This window comes from Anguilla rostrata, chromosome 2 (assembly GCF_018555375.3).
Source record: "Anguilla rostrata isolate EN2019 chromosome 2, ASM1855537v3, whole genome shotgun sequence".
NCBI lineage: Eukaryota > Metazoa > Chordata > Actinopteri > Anguilliformes > Anguillidae > Anguilla > Anguilla rostrata.
In genome coordinates, this window is record NC_057934.1 from 45,947,628 (window position 1) to 45,969,618 (window position 21,991).

Here is a 21,991-nt window from a genome sequence, read left to right on the forward strand (position 1 = left end):
TAGCCAACAAGTCCATCCAAAGAGAAATACTTTGGAAAGAACAACTCTGAGGACTTCCCTCCAGCAATGTTAAAACACTCCTTTCTTTAATGGAGAGATCTTGCTTGCCTGACCTTCACCAGAAATGGGCTGAGCTAGGTTTGATTTTAAAGAATAAGAACAACTGTTGAATAATAAGAATAAGCAGCACATCAAAATCTAAATGTAATCATTTTAATATGTTTTTTCCCTTAAATAACGAATGCTTTATATTACAAGTAAATGCATTAGCCTATCCAACTAAGCTCATGTGGGTGCATGTGAAAACCAGATTTCTTCCACAGTGTCAATAAAAATGTCATTTCAGTTACACCTCACTGCATAGGTAGGAAGGCCTCAGAGCCTCACCACAACAGGACCGCAATCTGTCAAAGAAACCTCTCCACTGAGAATCAATGACAGATAGTGAGGCCTTGCATTGTGTTGGTGTAATGGAGGCTTAACCCATAACCTCCATTCACAAATCCCGCACTTATGCCCCAGTTAGCCAGCGAAGTCTAATGCGCTTAAACTGCCAAGGTGCACAATTTTGTACTTATGTTGACTTTGCGTGCCTATGCTGGGTCTGAATCAGCCCCCATGTATTGAGTTTCATGGTCTGAACTTTGTACATGAAAAAAGAATATCAAAGTAATGTGTGATATCACGATCTCGAGTTATTGGAGAATGATGTAATTCTCTATTTCTCATGACCAATAGAAAGACAAACAATGGGAGGGGAAAGTACCGCTGGCAAAGTCACAGGTTTCACAGCATAATAAAGCATTGCATCAAATCAGACTTCTCCTTCACAAGAGTTCTGCAAAGTCATTGACGGAAGGCACTGCCCTTTTAACACATTTTTGCGGCAGACCTTCATGCCTAACTTGTCACAAAAATACTGCCATTGAGGTCATTTTACAAGATGCAAGGTGTGAATTCTGAAAGGACAACAGAAGACTCTGCAATGAGTTTCCTCTTGCTTTTTTCAACAACAACTTGGGCCCTCCTTTTATTTTCTCTAAGCTTGATTGTCACGTAAGTAATATTATATTCATTTGGCTAGTTTTCAGTATATAGCATATTGTTACTGCCATAATATTAAGCAGGTTGTTAAGTGTTGAAAATCTGATGACATTTAAGCCTTGAATGACATATTGTACAAAAATAGGTTAAAAAACAGCGTCTACTATCACTGATAATGACAATGGCTTTGTCATTTGTAAATGTAGATAATGTCTATTTAGTTAAACTCCCATACTGTAGTACAGTAGTTGATGTTATTTGTTTTATACTAGAATTGGACAGAGGGTATTATTCAGTTTAATCACTACACTGATTTGTCTTTCATACTAACTAACTTGAATTTAATGTTTTTTTGTAGATTTCAGTCATAAGTTTTTGTAAGAATTCAGAACATGTATTCCTTCATAAATTAGGAACATTTTTTGTGATAGTTCAATTCCGTCTGTCATTAGGCAATAAAATAAGTGGGCTTAAGCAGAAACTGAACCCTAATAGTTTGGGGGTTTCTTTCTTGGACACCATCCCTAATGCCGCCGTTCAACATTACCTTTTTCATTTCTATTGGCAGATATGGTTACTGGCCATATGGATTCTTTAAAAAGCTGGGAATTAAGGGACCCAAACCCATACCTTTTATGGGAACACTACTGGAGTACCGAAAGGTGTGTTAACATTTAATACTTATAGGAATTAACACTGTATGATTTTTACAGTAAAGAGAGAAAAGTGCAGTTTCACTAAATTCACAGTTTCTTTCCTTGTTTTCAGGGTTTCCAAAATGCAGATTTGGAGTGTTTCCAGAAATATGGGAAAATCTGGGGGTGAGTATTCATTTCTGATACAGTTCAATTAAATGAATATACTGTGGAATCAATGAAATGCTTTAGTAATTTGGAGTTGAACATACAGTACCATTGGACCCTGGCAATGTTGCTGATATCATAAATGGAATGGGGCAAGCCAATGTAAAGGAAGGAGGATAGAACTTGTGCCAGATAAAGACATAGATAATTGCATAGAAGATGATCCAACATGATTTTCCATGAAGGAATTACCCTATTTCAGAACATACCTTGAAACAGACAGCAATATCCAGTGTTGAATATTAGCAAATATGCATTGCCCTTGCTGGGTAAGTTGTAATTTACTACCAATTTCCCAGATAATGGTATATTGAAATAGTCCATTTAATTGAGATTTTGCTGTTGGCCAGTTGGTGTCAGCCCACAATTCATTCCTTTGTGCGACATTGTCCTTGGTTTTCTTGCTTCCAAAAAATTTAACAAGTGGTTACAGTAAATAAAATAGAATACTGGTTTCACTAGATGCTTTTCACTGCTTTTCAGTCTGAGTGTGTGATTTACTCTCACACTCAGTCAACCTGAAGCATTAACGACCTATATCAAGAAAACTTCAGTTAATCAGATAATTACACAGTCACTCAGATTGAGTACTGTTACTGGAACTTGGATCACACATTGCATAATAATATGAACATCCTGTTAACTGTCTATAATTCAACTATTCTTGGTGGATCTGGGCCAAAATTGTGAAGAAAGGGGATTTGCCCAGGGACTTTACTGCAAATGTTGAAATAAAAGTGCCTTATTGCATTACCCAAACATTTTCAAGTAATCATTTGTAGATTGTACAGATTGAAGATTGTCTTTTTCACAGGAATCTGAATGAAAGCAGTGTTTTTTTTTTTCCTTTTTAATATTTCAGTTTAAACTGTTATTTTAAATTTCACTTTTGTAATCCTCTTCAAGTTATTACGATGGCAGACAGCCAGTACTGGCCATTATGGATCCTGCAATGATCAAAACTATCCTGGTCAAGGAATGCTACTCACTTTTCACCAACAGAAGAGTAAGCCAATACTACATCACAGAGTGTCTGCTTAACAAGAATAAGTTAAGAACATTGCAGTGTTAGTAGCAGGCATCATTGTATTCAGAAATGCATCCTCTGTCCTCAGAATATCCGTCTGAATGGCCCCTTGTACGATGCTATTTCCATTGTGGAGGACGATGAATGGAGGAGAATCAGAAGTGTTCTCTCACCCTGTTTCACCAGCGGTCGACTGAAAGAGGCGAGCTTCCCCCAGCTCTTACAAAAACTGTGATTCTTCACAAAGAAAATTAATCATTTTTCCCTTGGGAGAGGGCAAGCAGAAAAGAGCATAGTCTACTTGAGTCAAGGCCTTTGTACAAATTGCCCCAGATAATGTGACTTCATGAAAAACACAAAAGCAATGAGGACAATATGGAAATTGTTTATTTTTTAAGATATTCCAACAGGATTGTACTTCTTTTTTTTTAACATATTTTGCATACCTTTTTTATTTTCACAGATGTTTACAATCATGAAACACCATTGTGATAATTTAATTGAGAGTCTGCAGAAGACAGCCGACAGTGGGAAAGCAGCAGAAATGAAAGAGTGAGTAGCGCCGCTGATAGAGGTGTAGTGACCGACAGGTTCACCGAAAATCCCACCTTCATTTCCCACAGCACACCGTGAGCCCCTTTACTGAGAACAGAGCGGCTGAGTCTGCTCCTGTGATCAGTGCAGATCTACTGATCTACTGCGCTCACAGATCAGAAGATAGATCAGGGGCACTCAACTTGTTTTAACATCCATGGACCTCTTCACTGACCTCTGGGTGCACATACACACACACGTGTGACACTCAGGTATATGAGAGGTGTGTGGAAGTTATTTACGAAAGTGAACAATGGCATGAGTTCTGAACCAAATTCAATAGGTATTTCCTCTTGGGAACATGGTTGTGCACAGCAAATTCCAATGCAATTCAGCAATTACTTTCCCAGATATATTATAGCTTTGTAATGCCAAATGGGATCATTTATATAAATTTTACTAGGTATTGAGTTGGCAAATTGCTGGATGTACTTCACCATAATGCCAATTCTTGCTCTTATTCACCCATTGATCCCTTTTTGCACATTTACTACATTTATTTTGCACTAAGCTAAATTCAGGTGCAACAGGGTTTTTTTTTTTTTTTGGGGAATTATGATTTCTATTGGTTTTTCACATGCAGGGTCACATTACAATAACTACATCAGGTCAGAAAATGGACAGAATCAATCATGCCCAGCACACATCAGGAACAGGAGAAAGGATAAAAATAAAGAAGAGAAAAAAACACCAAAAAAAACATACATTTGTGAACAATTATACAAGAGTCTTAATGCATTATACAATCGGTTCCTACTTTAATCTGACTCCTCTTATGAATGAATGGGAGGGATTTAAGATTCTTGGTTAGCATGAAAAGATTCAATGCCGACCCATAGTGAGTCGCATCTGTCCAGAAACCAACTTATGTGTTTCATTTGGGCGGTCCAATAACAGTTGAAAAAGTTGAAAGTTTGGTAATGATACCCCTCCCATTTCCCTAGGTAAGCTTGGAAATTTTAATTTGCCGCTTTTATTGTTCCCTATATATCTAGAAATGCAAATATTAAATCTCTTAAAAATAACAAGCAAGGTAACAGGGAAGACTTTGAAACAGAGCTCCCTGTTTGTGATTGTCTCTACACTCAGCCTGGTAAGGCTTGCCAGCACTCTCTCCAAGCACAAGGGAGATTATTCTGGTGGCCGAACATCTCGGCGCCGGTCAAAAAATAGTTTATTTTAATTCTTCTTATTTTTATTAATTTTTTTAACCTTCATTACGCTACTTTGGGTAACGTTTGTACCCTTGTTCTTTTTCGAGCTCGGTGGCTGGGAAATTCACTTAAAGACTCCGTTGGGTTGTCAGAAGGGGAGGGTGAGCAGGAGCTGGAACTGTTGCTTGCCCCAGAAAACTCAAAAAAACAATTGAAATCCAGGCAGTCAAGAGACTCAGTTATCACAGCAATTCTTTGATAACTTCAATACCCCAAATCTTACGCTATCCATTAGGCATGCTGTAGCCAGGCAGCATGAATTGTAATGAAATGTAAGAATTGTACCGTATGTTAGTTTAAGAGAACATTATCCTGCTCTTTTTTAGTTGTTCTTTTCACTGTGTAGTTTATGTTTTGCTGCTGGTGTTCCTTATGTTTCAGGTTCTTTGGTGCATACAGTATGGATGTTGTCGCCAGCACTTCCTTCAGTGTCGATATTGATTCTCTCAACAACCCAAAGGACCCCTTTGTCACAAACATCAAGAAAATGCTTAAATTCAGTTTCTTCCATCCACTGTTTCTTTTGATAGGTAAAAGCTACTCAAGGTTACAACATTCTTTCATTTTATGATAAAACTGATTATTGTATACATTAACTAATGCCATCTACACCTCAGTGCTATTGGTCAGTATATTACACTACTAAACTTTACTATGCTATATTCTACATTACTATATTATATAAATGCTTGAGTCTAATTCCCTCTCTGTTGAAGTTTATTTTTATGCCTGCACTCCATTTTATTTCTTCAGCATTCTTCCCTTTCCTGGGCCCACTGCTGGAGAAAATGGAGCTTTCCCTTTTTCCAACATCTGTGACAGATTTCTTTTATACCTTCCTTCAGAAAATAAAGTCACAACGTCAAATAAAAGTTCACAAGGTAAGTGAGAGAAAATAAATTACACTTTCTTCCATAAAGTTCTTATTTGAATATTTTATAAAAGAATCATGATCCATAAACCAAACTGTTATAACCTAAAACAAAATTGTTAATAATGTGGTTGCATATGAATGAATATGAATATGAATGTACTGTAGAATCGAGTGGATTTCCTACAACTGATGGTGGATTCCCAGATACATGAAAAGAGCGTTGGCACACAAGGGGAACTACTCAAAGGTATATCACTAAATCAAGTGCAAGGCAATTATTTGAAAGAGAATAACTGATTCATTATGAATTTATCAAAGGAAAACAAATATTGAAAGACAATTAACTGCAGAACGTCAAATAGAGAAATCAAATCAGAGGTTTGAACACCACCTCTCACTGTTAATGGGCCTGTTTCTGAATCATACTCTGCTCAAATGTGTGCTTCCTCCAGCACAGCCCCCCCCCCATCATTGTTATATATCTCTATGACCCATAGAAAAGACTGCCTTTTCGATGATGTAGGTGTGAGCATGCTGTGTACAATAGTGCAATTTTAATAAAGCTTTGTCACTAAGTAAACATAAGAAACATCAATCACATTCACATGAACAGAGGGAATCTCATGTGAGCATTGTTGCTGTTATATCTTTCATTTGATGCAACCACTGAACATAGAATATTCAAACATTTTATTCATACTATTTGTTTTATACTTGTCCTTATCCTTTATGTTTCATAACAACAGGAAAAACTAGGTTTCAATACTCAATAGTGGACAATATTCATTTGTATTTCATTGCAGGTCTTACAGACCATGAAATTCTTTCCCAGTCAATGATGTTCATATTTGCTGGTTATGAGACTAGCAGTAGCACCCTCTCATTCTTGGCCTACAACCTGGCCACCAACCCTGAAACCATGAAGAAGCTTCAGGAGGAGATTGATGAAGTGTTTCCAAACAAGGTGAACCCTGGGGTGAATCGTTGCCCCTTAAAAGGCTTTGAATTCATAATGAAAATTGAAATTGTTCAGTCAGGTTTATTTTCGTCTTTCACATAGAGAGGACTAGAACAATATCAGGATTTAACAACTGTTATGCACATACATTTCCTCATATAGGTCATACTATTGACAGTAAGCAGGGCTACAAACCAAATATCACAGAGAATGGACAGTACCTGGACACAGTTGTTTTCATTCCACTGGACGTTAGGGTTCTTTGGGTAACTGCAATCAAAACACTCCAAGCTACTCAAAATAATTCTGCAGGTTACCTGCTATCATCAGTGAGAGATTTACCTCTCATCCAATCAAAACTAGCGCTCCAATAGAATTCCATGTGACTTTTAGTATGAAGCACAGCCATTAGCTTACAGATGAGTGTATCAGAGGATTGCACTCACTTGAACTTCAATGTCATCAGTGTGATTACAGGCATAGCACAAAGGTGGGGCGAGACAATTTTCCACAAGTAAATACAATCTTAATGAAGTATTCAATTTCTCTCAGATATGAAGGGATGTTTATCTTGCTTTTTGAAGGCCCCGGTGACCTATGAACCACTGATGCAAATGGAGTACATGGATATGGTGCTGAACGAGTCTTTGAGGCTCTACCCTATTGCTGCTCGTCTTGAGAGGGTTTGCAAGAAGACCGTTGAGATCAATGGGGTGACCATTCCGAAAGGGACTGTTGTCGCAATTCCAACTTATGCCTTACACCGTGACCCTGACTTGTGGTCAGAACCCGAACTCTTCAAACCTGAGAGGTAGGATGCTCTGAAAAATGTCAACAATGAGACTCAAAGGACATTTTGACTTTAGAATATGTTTAAGTTTAAGAAAAATTAAGAAAATTAAGCTCAATGGATAATGTCATCTCAAAATGAGGAACATACCTTTCATTGCCCTTACCTTTCTTTTTGAGCCTTGAATTTGTGACAGATAATTTGATATAGCTCAGTATCAATTTTGACCATCTTAACTGTGCAAGTTTAAGAAAGCACACAAATTAAATTCACAGGAATAGACACCCAAAATGAAAAATATATATCAAAATTATGAACAGACCACCTTCTCTTTAATTTCATTTAGAAAATTCATTTCATGCTTTGTTTTTGCCTTTTTAGGCTAAATTGTCATTAAGCCTCTATAGTTTCAAAATATGTGAACCTCCATCTTCCTTCCCCACATAGGTTTAGTAAGGAAAACAAAGACAGCATAGACCCCTATGTCTATATGCCATTTGGAGCCGGTCCTCGGAACTGCATTGGAATGAGGTTTGCCCTTGTCCTCATAAAACTCGCCATGGTTCAGATACTTCAGAACTTCAGCTTTGCTACCTGTGATGAGACAGAGGTGAGACCAATTCAATTTTTGTTCATGCATTTGTTTTCTAATTTCTCTACCAGCGTAGTAAATTATTATTATTGTTGTTGTTGGAATTGTGAATGACTAGGAAACTAAGTACTGTTTCAACTGTTCAGAAGAGACACGAAGGAGGAAGAGAGTCACACACACTGAGATTCCAGTTGAAGATCGAGTAGCAGTATTATTTTTTTAATCTTGTGCATGGAAAGATATAACACAAATGTGATCTATTTGGAAGGAGTAAAATGGAACACAAACCTTACAGTCAGTTGATCTTTTTTTGATAAAGATGAAATATTTAGTAAACACAAGGTTAGTGGTTGAGTTAAGGAGGTGCTGCATGTGCATCATGGCTGCATGTGCATCATGGCAAAGTCATTTTTCACACACAAAAAAGGTATTGTGATTATACCCACAAGAGTAACAGAAGTTATGATGATAGATTTATTTGCTTTTTAAAAGTATTATGTTTCATGAAAAAATACACAATTTGTTTGTCTGTTATATATATTTATTTTTTACAATATCTTTATTTATTTCATGGGGAGTTGTCCATTTTATATAGGACAAGAAGACTCAGATACTTGTACTACTGATTTCAGTATGTAATTATTAAAACTTCTTTTTTATATGCTCTTATGGTTTTGATGTGCGCTCTTCAGTCAGTGACCTTGCAGTTTTAACTGATGTGGCCTGATTTACTGATACACAAATAGACTATTTCTGTCTGTCTTTAGATCCCTTTGGAGCTGGATATTCAAGGACTTCTTGCTCCTAAAAACCCAGTAAAACTGAAGCTTGTTCCACGTGGGATCACAAACAAAGAGGAATAAAATAATCATTGTACTGAAATCAGGACATTAGACATGATTGTATGTAAATAATATACTGTATGTTGCATAACTGACCTCACAGAGGTCATCCTGCAGGTGCACAGTTAGAATGAAGTAATTGACATAGTGTATAATTTTCTATCAGTTTCAAAATATTTTCTTTGAATATGTTAATAACTATTCTTTAAATCCACTTTTCAGACTCAGTGAGGTATTTTGCAAATCCAATGACCATTGTAATACTTAATACTTGAGTAGTTTATCTTTACAAGGTCAACAGTGACTGGGGAAATTACTGTTTAACCTATTTTGCCAAATTATCATTTTCAGTTAGTAATTTCTGTATTTTCCCATACAATTATTTTTAACACATTTTTTTGGGATGTGGTAATAAACTGAAGAAATCAAAGGACTGGTCACATATGACTAGATCACTACTTGTCATTGGAATAGTATATATGTTGCTTTGTGAAAGTATGATATCGGGGCGATGTTATATACCCCAAAGCTGTTATGTTTCTTCTGCTTCCTCAAACTGATCAGCTGGTGGGACTGGATGGCATCTGCTGGGAGACCAGCCAGGACACAGCTGCAATAGTCCAGCTGGGAGAGCACAGGGGCCTGGACAGTCAGTTGGGTAGCATGCTGTATGTAGGCATGTGTGCTATATTATGTGATACAGGTCAACAGTTCATTTGTTCATTTGTATTATGCATGCTTATTTGAAATAACACTATACAGAATAAACTATAAGCCACATCTGTCCCATTTAATATACAGGTGGGTAATATTAACTCATAGCAAAGAATGAAACTAACATGTGATGATACAAAAGTAAATAAAGATTTTCTTTAATACTTTCCATTTGGACTGACATACCTGTGTATGATGATGAAGATGACAATAAGAATGGCGATGATGATGCTGCTTATTATTATCAGGGTTCCAAGCCCATATGGCTGAAACCCAATTGTTATTGTTGTTATTATTATTATTATTATTATTATTATTATCACCCATTTTTTTGCAATTTCCCATGAGATGGTAAATGATAGAGACCTGAGCATTGGCACCCTGGTCAGGTTACTTGGAGGCCCAAACAATATACTGTAAACAGATGTGCTGTAAGTAAAGAACCAAATGTTTTACTTTAATAATAATAACTCCCACACTGTATGTCCGATTTTCACAAAACTTAGTATACATGATCTTGTGAAAAAGCTCTACAACAAAATTGGTCATCACTTATCTCAGAAACCAAATGACGGAATGAAACAAAACCACGTAGACAAAATCTGGGGACACACAGTATTAGTTAAAATATGAATTTTGGTGGGAATTAGTCCAGATGGGCGTGGTCAATGACATAATGGCTTGTAAGTGAGAGTGGGTGTGGCCAATCACTCTCTTCCTGAGACCCGGACCATATGTTTGTGTGCATTTTAAATTTCTCCTTGCTATACAGGGACAAAAAATTATGTCCTTGTATGAGGACAATGAGTTTACTTTCACATACAATTTATTTTATAATTTATACATTTATATTAATTATAATCAATGCAATTAAAATTGCACAATTAATTGGCTTGCAGGGTCATGACTATCACTAAAAAGTATATGCCAGATCAAACAACAAATATTTCAAATGATAAATAAGCAGATTTGAACATCAAAACCTTATACGGTTTTTACCATTTGTACTTTTGCTCGTTCTTCTCCCATCTTGTTTTCAAACAAAAATCACTGAATGTTGTATTAATTAGTTCTTAGTTGCTGCACACTAGAGAAAATGAATCGGCATATCAGAGTATCATTGACTCCTCTGTGCGCTGAAAACGGAATAAAGCTCAGAAACAAATCACTTGAAATAATATTTCTTTATTGTTTTTCATAAATGACATAGTTTGGACTTTCAGATAAAAACAACTATATTTGTCATTATCTTGCCGATCAGTGGTACAGGTTATGCAGTGTGTACAGGGGTTGAATCTGTGTTACTGCTGATTCATCCGGTCAGTGATTTTAAAAATAATGATAATAAAACGTAGGCATGACAGGAGTCCACACTGTTATTTCAATTATTTACTGACATACTGCATACATATCTGTCTTGTGCTATTTAACAGATAGCATATGGTTTATAACCACTTAGATTTATAATGGAAGTGTTTATGCACTTCCCTCTCACTCATGCATTGATACATGAAGAAAGCCATATATAGTGCCATTTCCAAGTATGGCCTTTACTCGATTAAAGTCATGTGAAAAAGCATATTACAACACCCTCAGTCTTATATAAGAATCAAAGTGCAATACCTCTTCAAATCTTCTTAACCAACCTATTCACAAATCATTAACTCTGGAGAGAACTTTTGCCTGTTTTCTGCCTGTTCTATAAACTGTAGCTGAGTTGGTACAAAGTCATTACCACTGAGGTAATGAACATAGACACAAGGTGCAACGTGGAACTGAAGAATCTACAATGAGTTTCTTCTTGTTATTCTCAACAACAACCTGGGGCCTATTTATAATTTTCCTAACCTTGATTACAGTGTGAGTAATACTATTGTTAGAATATTTGCTGCTGTGTGTGGCTTATTGGAACTGGAACTGGGGGATGTTGCTTCAGTGAGAGGAGTCTTTTCCATAAACGTTTTGTTGAATGTGACTATACTCAAAGCTAATGCATGGAGACAACTTGATCTGAAAATAGCATCTAAACTCATTATTACAGCTGAACAATTCAGTGTTATGATATCTGCACTTAAAGTAACAATGTACTTCTGAACTGTCCTCACTATTGTTATTTGATAACATGTAAAGTTACAGTCAGAGCTCATATTATATCTGGGAAATGTATTTTCTGTATTTTCATTGCTTTCATTCATATTCACAGATATGGTTACTGGCCATATGGATTCTTTAAAAAATTGGAAATTCTGGGTCCTAAACCCATACCTTTTTTGGGAACACTGTTGGAGTACCGAAAGGTGGGTTAATATTTCTATAGAATTTATAGAAATTATGGCTGCTATTGTGTTCTGAAATATAGTGTGGGGGAAGGTGGAACAGGCTATAATACAATGTAACTGCAGTGAAAATATTAGGAACTGAAAAGTACTAATACGTATAAATAGCTTGCCATTATTTAAAATACATCTTTCCAGCAAATTATTTTGGAGGAAGGAAGGAGATTTTAATAGCATCTGATGTCATGTTACATTTCCTGCTTTATTTTCAGGGATTCCACAACTTTGACATGGAGTGTTTTGCGAAATATGGGAAAATGTGGGGGTGGGTATCTCATAACCTACCACCGGAACTATCTGCACAACTGATAGTTTTATCAATTATATATTCACCAGTATCAGGGGAAATCATAGAGGAGTGTAAAAACCACAATCCACAACCAACAACAAAAACAACGTACCACAAGCTCACTCATCACGAAATTAAATACTAGTCTAAAGCTGTCCCTGCAAAGTTCATTGTGACTGAAACATACTGTTCAAAGGACATCCAGAAAGCAGGACAAGTGTACACGCTGGCAGAATTTACCCTATCCTATCATTCTGGAAATGTTAGTACAGGGTAAATGCTATCTCATATCAGCTTAAACCTGGTCAGGAATGTCGTCAAGTTATGAGACTAACTGACACAAACCTTTGGTTAATTACTTTTATATCAGATCTTCCCTCAGTACGTTAAAATAGAAACCTCCCTGAGATGTGGAACAGTCCACACAAGCTCAGCTTTTGCATCTTATCATCCTTCCTATTCCCACCCTTTAACTGTTATCTTATGCAATGCCTTTATGATTGCTATAGCATGCTTTCAAGGTTTTATGTGTATGTTAGCTGTATTAATGTATGATCTGTTTATGGTTTTAAGTTGACATAAGTTAACATATAGTTACTACATTAATCACGTGTGGGTGTGGAAATGTTGTCAGCCAGGCCGGACATTGTTGCTAACATAGCTCCACATGAGGTTTTCTTAAACTGTAAGTTGTTCTCAATAGGTGTGTCTGCTAACTGAATGTAATGTAACATACATGTGATGTAATGCAGTCGACTAACTGTCAATTTGGCTTTCATGCAGTGTACACCCTGCTAACCAGTTAAAAATTATTTTAAAATGTCAAATTACGGTACTACTTTATCAGTTTCTAAACAGAAATCTTAATTTTGACAACGCTTAATGATATTTTCTTGATTTCAGTTTTTATGATGGCAGACAGCCAGTACTGGCCATTATGGATCCTGGAATGATCAAAACTATTCTGATCAAAGAATGCTATTCCCTTTTCACAAACAGAAGAGTAAGTCAATACTCATCACAATAATGTCTGATTACCAAGAATAAATTATGAGCATCACAAAACAGGCTGGCAATTGTGTATTCTGAGTTGAAGCTGATGTGTCCTCTTTTAAGAACTTCCGTCTGAATGGCCCCTTGTACGATGCAATAACTGTTGTGGAAGACGATGAGTGGAAGAGAATTAGGGGCGTTCTCTCACCCTCTTTTACCAGCGGTCGACTGAAAGAGGTGAGCTTCCCTTTACTTTTCTGTATAAGCGTGGTCACAGGATCTACAGGAACGCACGTTTTACTGTAGAAAATCTACATACATATTTCATAGACAAATTACAACAAACTTTAGGCCACTTTATAAATCCCTGCCTCACCTACACAAGGTCTACTCAGTGAAGCAGGTGCTTGTAGTTTGTCAGAGACTGCACACCCAGATAGGTTGATTGCAAAGTGACAAAAGTTGGCTACACACATTTAGGAAGAAATTAGCTAGTCTGCTCTCTTCTGAATTAACAGTGGATGTTCTGGCAATGGTACTGCAAATGTGATAGGGCATTTAAAAATCGGGAGAAGAAATTTGGGTATACCTTTATTTATGTGTTTATTTGAGTTCTTCTTGATTTCATTGGTCTGCTGAGTGACTGTAGTGCAATAAAATGTGCCGTAATGTAGCAGCAAGTGATGCATAGATTCCGTGGATGCTGTTTTTCATTGTTTAAAACTTTCAAACAAAGTTTTTTCTTTGCATTCCTTTTTTCTTTTAACAGATGTTTAAAATTATGAGACAGCACTCTGATAATTTAATTAAGGGTCTGCAGAGAACAGCTGACTGTGGGAAAGCAGCAAACATGAAAGAGTGAGTCGTGAAATATACAACATAAAGTGATTGAGGATAACTGAATACAGTTTGGGTGTGAGTCAGAAATCTATGGTACCAAAGTAAAGACCTACCAATACCGTAAAAACTTTATTTTTCTTCTGTAAGTGTCTATTCTCAGTTGTCTTGCAATACTGTAAATAATCCTTTGTATACATATTTAAGGTTTGTTTTGTTTCTGTGCCTTTTTCAGGTTCTTTGGTGCATACAGTATGGATGTTGTCACAAGCACCTCATTTAGTGTTGATATTGACTCTCTCAGCAACCCAGATGACCCCTTTGTCACAAACATTAAGAAAATGCTCAAATTTGACCTGCTCAATCCTCTATTTGTCTTGATAGGTAAGACATCATATAGACACCCTGAAAATGTCCACATTATGTTTTTTTCAACATTTTATGGTGAAATAGATGACATGGACTTCAAAGTGCTTCTTGGTCAATGTATAGTTTTTATTTATTTATTTTTGTTTTGTAACTACACAAATTGGTTCATATCTTTGGAAGTGCAATTCTCCCACGTAGTTTCAGATCTTGTTATTATATCATAAAACACATAATTATGAGAAAAGATCAAGCTATTGTGAAATTATTTAATACCTCTTAATTGTGAAGCATCCTCACCAAGAAAAGCATAAAATAAACTTGGATTAATCCAAGAGTACCTACCATGATGTCTATATCACACAAGAAGTTCAGGCTACAACTCATGGAAGTTCACGAGAACGGATCATGTTATTACAAAATAATAAAATAACTCATTATTAAGAAATTATATTGCCTTTCCCTGAAATAGCAAGATAACTACTTATTTTGTAATAACATAATCTTTTCTCAGAATTACGTGCTATGTTCTTATAATAAGGATATTATAAAAATGACTCTACATGGAAGCATTGCACATCTGTGCATATAAGGTGAACATGGTTTTGATTTATTAACACATTTTAAATTAATTTACTAACTTTTGTGAAATTCTGCCTAGCAATCAAACAATAGCTTGACAAGCAAGTTAGTGTAAAAAAAAAATTCTGACTAAAAAGGTGTAGGCCAACTGACAGCCTGTAACTTCACCTCTGTGAAATAGCAAGAAGGTGGTTGTAAAAGCTGTAGACTAAGTTAAGTTAGTCCAGCTAACTGAAAATGGCTGTAACTCCAAGCTACTTATTTAAATTAACTAGACAACAGATTTCCAAAATTTATTTCCATATTATCTGACCATGCTTTGATATAATACTTAGCTTGCATTAACACACATAGTATCTAGCTAGCTAATTTATTGTATGAAAATGTTAGCTAACTAGCCATAATACAGGCATCTATGTTCTGATTGTTTATCGAGTTGTTGAGCAACGTAAAAAGTATTGATAAATGCAGGCATAGCAATACAAGTATGACATTTAATGTTAGGATAAAAGTAGAGCATCAATTAATGCCATAAATATTGAAAAACATCTAAGAAAACCAGGGAAGAAAATTATTGGTAAAAGGGGAGAAATGTGCGTGGGTTAACTACATTTTGCTAACTACATCTATTTAACCATCAGCTAGGAATTTAGTTTGAATGTGCTAAACTACAGAGTTAGACTAGATACCTAGGGTTTGTGTCAGCACACTGATAAGGCTTTGTGTTGCTGTTACAATGTGTGTATAGCATAGCTACTGTTAGCTACAGTAACTTTATATTTGGAATAAAGTACTGCAACATCAGTCTGTTCTAATAGCACAACTATATGTAAATGGAATAACTTTAACTGAATGTTTTAACTTCATATGCAGACCAAATGTATTGGCAAATCAATTCTTCCTGCAAATTTTTCTGTCCAATCTTTTTTCAGCATTCTTCCCTTTCTTGGCCCCCTTGCTGGAGAAAATGGACTTTGCCCTTTTCCCAACATCTGTGACAGATTTCTTTTACGCCTCTCTTCGGAAAATAAAGTCAGAACGACAAACAAATGTTCACAAAGTAAGTAAGGAGAAATTAGAGACGTACAGAATCATAATAAATACATTTTTTGAACATATCATTCAAAAGCAAATTAGTAGTAAGCATCAAACCTTTGCTTTGGACTTCAGCTTTGGTTTCTCCTCAATGTAGAATCGTGTGGATTTTCTACAACTGATGGTGGACTCCCAGATACCTGAAAAGAGCACAGTCACAAAAGGAGAACCACTCAAAGGTATATTACTACATCAGCTACAAAGAAAATATGTATTATTTGAAAGAACTTTAAGTTTTAATTTAAAAAGAAGATAAATATATTAAAACAACTAGCTGCAGGTGACCAGAGTTAGAAAGCAATGTTTGCAATTTGGCAGAATCTCGGGGGTGAGCCCCTGGTCTCATTGTCAGATGGACCTCTGATGAGTAGGGAATTATTATATTTACTGTATCCACTCAAAAATGTACATCCTACAGCACAGTATTCCACCACATTATAGTACATTATTTAAAAAAAATATTGCTTTTCTTGTGTTGTTAACTCATATATACTCGGTATACAGTAGTTCAATAAACACCACCCAAAAAGCTGATAGCTACAAGTTACGCTGTTTATTTTTACAGTATTTTCTTATCCTCTACATGTCCCAACAGCAGGAAGATTTATATTTCAATACTTAATCAAGTAGAAGAATGATATATGATTTTGTGTGTTTCAATCTTCAGGTCTTACAGACCATGAAATTCTTTCCCAGTCAATGATGTACATATTTGCTGGTTATGAGACTACCAGTAGCACCCTCTCATTCTTGGCCTACAACCTGGCCACCAACCCTGAAACAATGACGAAACTTCAAGAGGAAATTGATGAAGTTTTTCCAAACAAGGTGACCTCTACAGAATTTATTATTGAAATGGCAATGATTGCCTGTTATTAGTTTTTTACCTTCTGTGAGAAAAGTGAACCATTAGGATTCATTACATTTAAATAACTATTTAACATTTTGGCAACATAAATCGTCCTTTAAAAGTGACACAGTGATCCTACATCCTGTCACATAGGTTTCACAATGACACTATGGGCTCTATTTTCTGGCTGGCGCATGGTGTGTTGCTAGCCCCTGTACTCACAAAATGGTATTTTTATCATGGAGTTTGATGCACCTTTTAGTAGCTAATTTCCTTGGCATCTTATGTCTAAAAGCTTCAAACTTATATTTCTACTCTGAATTTGGCATTAAGACATACAGATTATGAAAGCCAAGATATTGTCATGCTAAAATAAGATGAAACATTTAACTTATATGAAATTGGACATAGCAACTTCCGACAGATTATGATAGAACGGGTCACATATAGTTTTAAAGGTTTTAAATGTAAGATGGCAAGCTAGTGCACTGGAGTTTTGTTAATTTTAACAAATTCAAAATATTTCTCTTATGTATGAGATTTGTTCCACTCAATTTTTGAAAAAAAAAAAAGTAACAGCCAACTCTGCACCTCCCACAAAAGAACGTCTTGTGAGAAATGACTGATTAGTATGTCTTCCTTTGCAGCCATAGGCTATGGAAATTCACAGCAGGGATTAATCAACCATTTAAATATCTCTTCATTCCCTTTAAGAGCAGTGTGCATTGTACAGGGCTCTAAAGGGAATGAAAAGAGGTAATTTGATTGGCTATTAATGAATCCAGCTGCACCACACCCACTGAAAATATATTCAGTATAACCCAGCCCAGTTTCCCAGGTGCACCATGCACATTAAGCCGTGCACTCCCTGCCTCTAGCCACAAAAATACCAACATTCAGTAGCCACACTCAGTGCACCCACGCAGCGCACACTTAAATGCGCCCACGCGCCCTGAGGTATAGATTCTGGAAAATGGGCCCCAGAGTCTTGTCACAAGTAATTATAAATGTGAAAAACACAGTATATGCCATTCTCTCAGACTCAGATAGACCAATCAACTGAATAGTTATTATACCATAAGTATCATAAGTAATTACACATTACCAAGCACATTATTATTGCTTATTGATGGGAAAACGTTAGAATTAAATGGAAACATTTTCATTTCACTTTCCTGTCACATTTTCTTTTCAATAAAAGCCAAAAGTAAATTTAAATTAGACGAAGGGACATGCCACTATTGCTAAAGCATACAGTGTAGGAAAGTCAACAGAGTTTTAAATAAAGAAGTGGTAGAAGAAATGTAATGATTACAATGATGTGTTTATAGAATACTAGCATAGCAACAAGAGAGTACTGTATTTTTAAATAAGGCTGTATTTTGATATTACTTTAAAACATCTCAGAGTTCTGCACAACCTCCTGAATTTATTTTTATTTATTAAATAATTTATTTTATTTTTTTTGCTTTTTGAAGGCCCCGGTGACCTATGAACCACTGATGCAAATGGAGTACATGGATATGGTGCTGAACGAGTCTTTGAGGCTCTACCCTATTGCTGCTCGTCTTGAGAGGGTTTGCAAGAAGACCGTTGAGATCAATGGGGTGACCATTCCGAAAGGGACTGTTGTCATGATTCCAACTTATGCCTTACACCGTGACCCTGACTTGTGGTCAGACCCCGAACTCTTCAAACCTGAGAGGTAGGATGCTGTTGAGTATTGTATAATTTCAGACAGATCAGTATCAATTTTGACCATTTATTAGCTGTGCAACTTTATGAAAGCACACAAATTAAATTCACAGGAATAGAAATATATCAAAATGAACTGACTTCACCTTTTTCTTGCCTTTCATTTTGAAAATTAATTTCATGCTATATTTTTGAATCTTGAAATTTAGCTATTTTTAACTAATTTAACTAATTTAGTTATTTTTAGGCCTGTATAATTTCTAAATATGTGAACCTCCATCTTGATTCCTCACATAGGTTTAGTAAGGAAAACAAAAACAGCATAGACCCTCACACCTATTTGCCATTTGGAGCTGGTCCTCGGAACTGCATTGGAATGAGGTTTGCCATTATAACGATGAAACTCGCTATGGTTCAGATACTTCAGAACTTCAACATTGTTACCTGTGATGAGACAGAGGTGAGACCTATTAAAGATTCAGTATGGATGAATTTATCTTTTTCAGTTTTTTTTGTGTTAAAGAAACAATCTGTGTTTAGATTATCTGAGAACTGATGCAACAGCAGCCTCAGGGGGGCACTCTCTAGCATCATGCGTTCCCTCCAAAACACATGCAGCTAACTGCCACTTCTTTTTACTCCATAATATACCACCTGAGCTGCACGGTTACTCTGCCAGAGAGTACAACTTGTGCAAATAGGGAATACAAACAATATACAGACTGTAGCAGCTGCTGTTGAGCAATTAGGCACGGAATATCCTGCTGACCATAATCTTTCGTCCATGAGGAACTCCATAGCAATTATCTACCCCTGCACTCGGAACAATAGTGATATGGTTTTATTCTGATATTGTATGACTGTGTTGATCTGTCAAAGCACTTTGAGCTACATACTCTGTATGAAAGGTGCTATATAAATAAAGTTATTATTATTATTATTATTATTATTAATAATAATAATAATAATAATAATAATAATAATAATAATCGTTCTGATTAATTTTATATTCAAGATTTTTCAGGAACCAATGATCAAAAATGTAAACTGAGCTAAACTAGTAAATCTTAACAAAAAGAAACACAGTCAAAAGTGAGCTGAGAAAACAAGTGTCCCCAATATTTACATCTACCGCTAATGAAGCCAGTGAGGAAAAGGGGGTAGATAGAGATACAGCCCGGCTGACAGTCTAGCATAAGTTCAGAATTTGAACTTCTCTACTCTGTACTGTAACATTCTGCCATTGGTAACACCAATGTGTTTCACATGGCCATTGAGGACAGAATTATAATTCGTAAGGTCTGAGACAATTTCTCATTTTTGTGTTCCACCAGATTCCTTTGGAGCTGGACGTTCTAGGACTTGTTGCTCCTAAAAACCCAATAAAACTGAAGCTTGTTCCACGTGACAGTGTAAGCAAAGATGAATAAAATTACGACCAGACAAAAGGCAGAAAATGTAACATGTAAATACATTGCACAACTGACATTCTGAAATTATACCAAGGGCTATGTATAAGATTACAATGCAATGAGTGTAATCATTTTCAGTGAGTAATTAATTGTCTACTGATTTGCCTTAAGTGTTTTATCAGTAATATTAAAAATCTTTACCTGTACAAGGTCAGCAATGATTTGTGTGATAATTGTTTGGCCCTTTTTGCCACATTACCTTAACTTTCAGTCTGAAATCACATTTACTGTGGAATGTTGTCTAACGTTGTATATTTTATCTACATTTGGGCTCTACATTTCAGTTAGCATAAATGTGAGCAATTTTACAATAAAGATTTCCAGTAACTTACAAGGCCTGTTTTTTTTTGCTTTGTACTAAGTTGACTATTTAGCAAAATGGTAAATAGCATATCTAACCATAATCAGACTTAACTATGGAAATCCCTATGGCAAGCCCATTTAACATTCAATAGCTTACTTGTATTGTCAATTAAATAATCATAAATTCCCCAATCCCACACTTCTGTAGAAAAATCTGTCCCAAATCTTTTGATGTACAGTGTGGTTATTCAGACAACATAATATGTTAAAAACCTGGACAACATTTATCGTGAACTAATACTGATGCAAAAAGATTAATGCAGTTGATTAACTCTAAACCTACTTTGCATGATTTTGGTATAAATATGCAAGACCCATGCTCCATCCACATTGTGCCAATAATTAGCAAAAACTTTATACAAAGGTGCTGGTCATAGATGACCAGGCAGTGTAGTGTAATAGCTAAGGCACTGGTCTTGTAACTGAAAGGTTGCACGTTCGATTCCCGGGTCGCACATTGCCGTTGTACCCTCGAGCAAGGTACTTAACCCAAATTGTTTTAGTATATATCCAGCTGGATGCAATGTAATGCCATGTAAAAAAAAAATTGTGTAAGTTGCTCTGGATAAGAGCGTCTGCTAAATGCCTGTAATGTAATGTTAACATTGCTCCTACTTTTCCCGCAGAAACTCATGCCTCATTACAAATGTTAAAATGTTTCATTTAGCTACCAGGTAAATGTTTTATATAACTGGATAAACTTGTAATTTGTAATTAGCCAAACCATGTTTATATTACACAAAAAAGTGGATTCAAGACATTGGGTTATCAATGTGAACACTTTTTAAAAAGTTTTTTTTATAACATCACACTTAATCATGCCTATAAATTCTTGGCAACAGACCGAAATAATGTTTGTATGGTGTACACAGCAGTTTCTGCTCTTTTGTGTTAGATGGTTTTAAGTTTATATGATTCCAAGCATTTTTTTTGTGCCAAAGTGTATATCCAGTTAGTGAAGTTTCGTTCTGCTGCCAAAATAGCCCATTTCTCTCATGGAAACATAATTACACCTCTGAAAACTATCGACCCAGTAACATTTTCAAAAATTTTCCAAACCAGGATTGTTTTATTTTTACAGAGAAAAAACATTCACTTGGATTACTCTCTTAAAGCTGAAGCAATCCTTCAAGGAAACCCTAATGGGCAGTCAGAACCATTGCTGGGTGAACCTTTAATCAAGAGTTGCTTCCTTTTCCATTTCCTGTTTGGCTTGCAGATACCCAACATATAATATGATGGAGCTTGTGTTTGTTACAACTGTAACTGAAATCTCTGAATTATAATGAGCTGTTCATTGCTCTCAATTATACACCATCATACACCATTTTGTTTGAAACCAATTTGTCAGTATTGATTGCAAACGGGTTTATTGATAGTGACTGCTAATTAATTTTGATTACCATCATGAGAATTTAGATTTTGATTGGACGGACCATTGTGACAACGCCTGCGTAGGCCTACTGTTATTGGGAGAGATGCCAGGCAGCAATTACTTTAAATGCCGTCTTTTACAATATGCTCGGGATGAGATAGAGGGCAGGACAGGTTTAAGCGCTGATAAAACGACGACCAGGACAGACACTGTGGTTATTGTGGAA

At 35.9% G+C, this 21,991-nt stretch overlaps 1 protein-coding gene across 3 annotated transcripts; it reads left to right on the top strand.

The window, feature by feature from the left end:
* Positions 1 to 788: 788 nt before the first annotated feature.
* Positions 789 to 20,361, top strand: LOC135248198 (cytochrome P450 3A30-like). Of its 3 annotated transcripts, none has more exons than XM_064322542.1 (13): positions 789 to 1,056; positions 1,613 to 1,706; positions 1,813 to 1,865; positions 2,814 to 2,913; positions 3,023 to 3,136; positions 3,398 to 3,486; positions 5,124 to 5,272; positions 5,496 to 5,623; positions 5,782 to 5,863; positions 6,420 to 6,580; positions 7,159 to 7,385; positions 7,812 to 7,974; positions 8,724 to 9,681. In XM_064322542.1, exons 1-13 carry the CDS (start codon positions 944 to 946, stop codon positions 8,817 to 8,819), a joined length of 1,569 nt encoding a protein of 522 aa, XP_064178612.1. In that variant the 5' UTR covers positions 789 to 943; the 3' UTR covers positions 8,820 to 9,681. The 3 variants fall into 3 exon arrangements, with proteins under 3 accessions (XP_064178612.1, XP_064178611.1, XP_064178613.1); XM_064322541.1 differs by lacking the exons at positions 1,613 to 1,706; positions 1,813 to 1,865; positions 2,814 to 2,913; ... (7 more) ...; positions 7,812 to 7,974; positions 8,724 to 9,681 and adding exons at positions 11,716 to 11,809; positions 12,061 to 12,113; positions 13,041 to 13,140; ... (7 more) ...; positions 18,853 to 19,015; positions 19,890 to 20,361 and having other exon boundaries at positions 791 to 1,056; XM_064322543.1 differs by lacking the exons at positions 789 to 1,056; positions 1,613 to 1,706; positions 1,813 to 1,865; ... (8 more) ...; positions 7,812 to 7,974; positions 8,724 to 9,681 and adding exons at positions 11,183 to 11,372; positions 11,716 to 11,809; positions 12,061 to 12,113; ... (8 more) ...; positions 18,853 to 19,015; positions 19,890 to 20,361.
* The last annotated feature ends 1,630 nt before the right edge of the window (positions 20,362 to 21,991 follow it).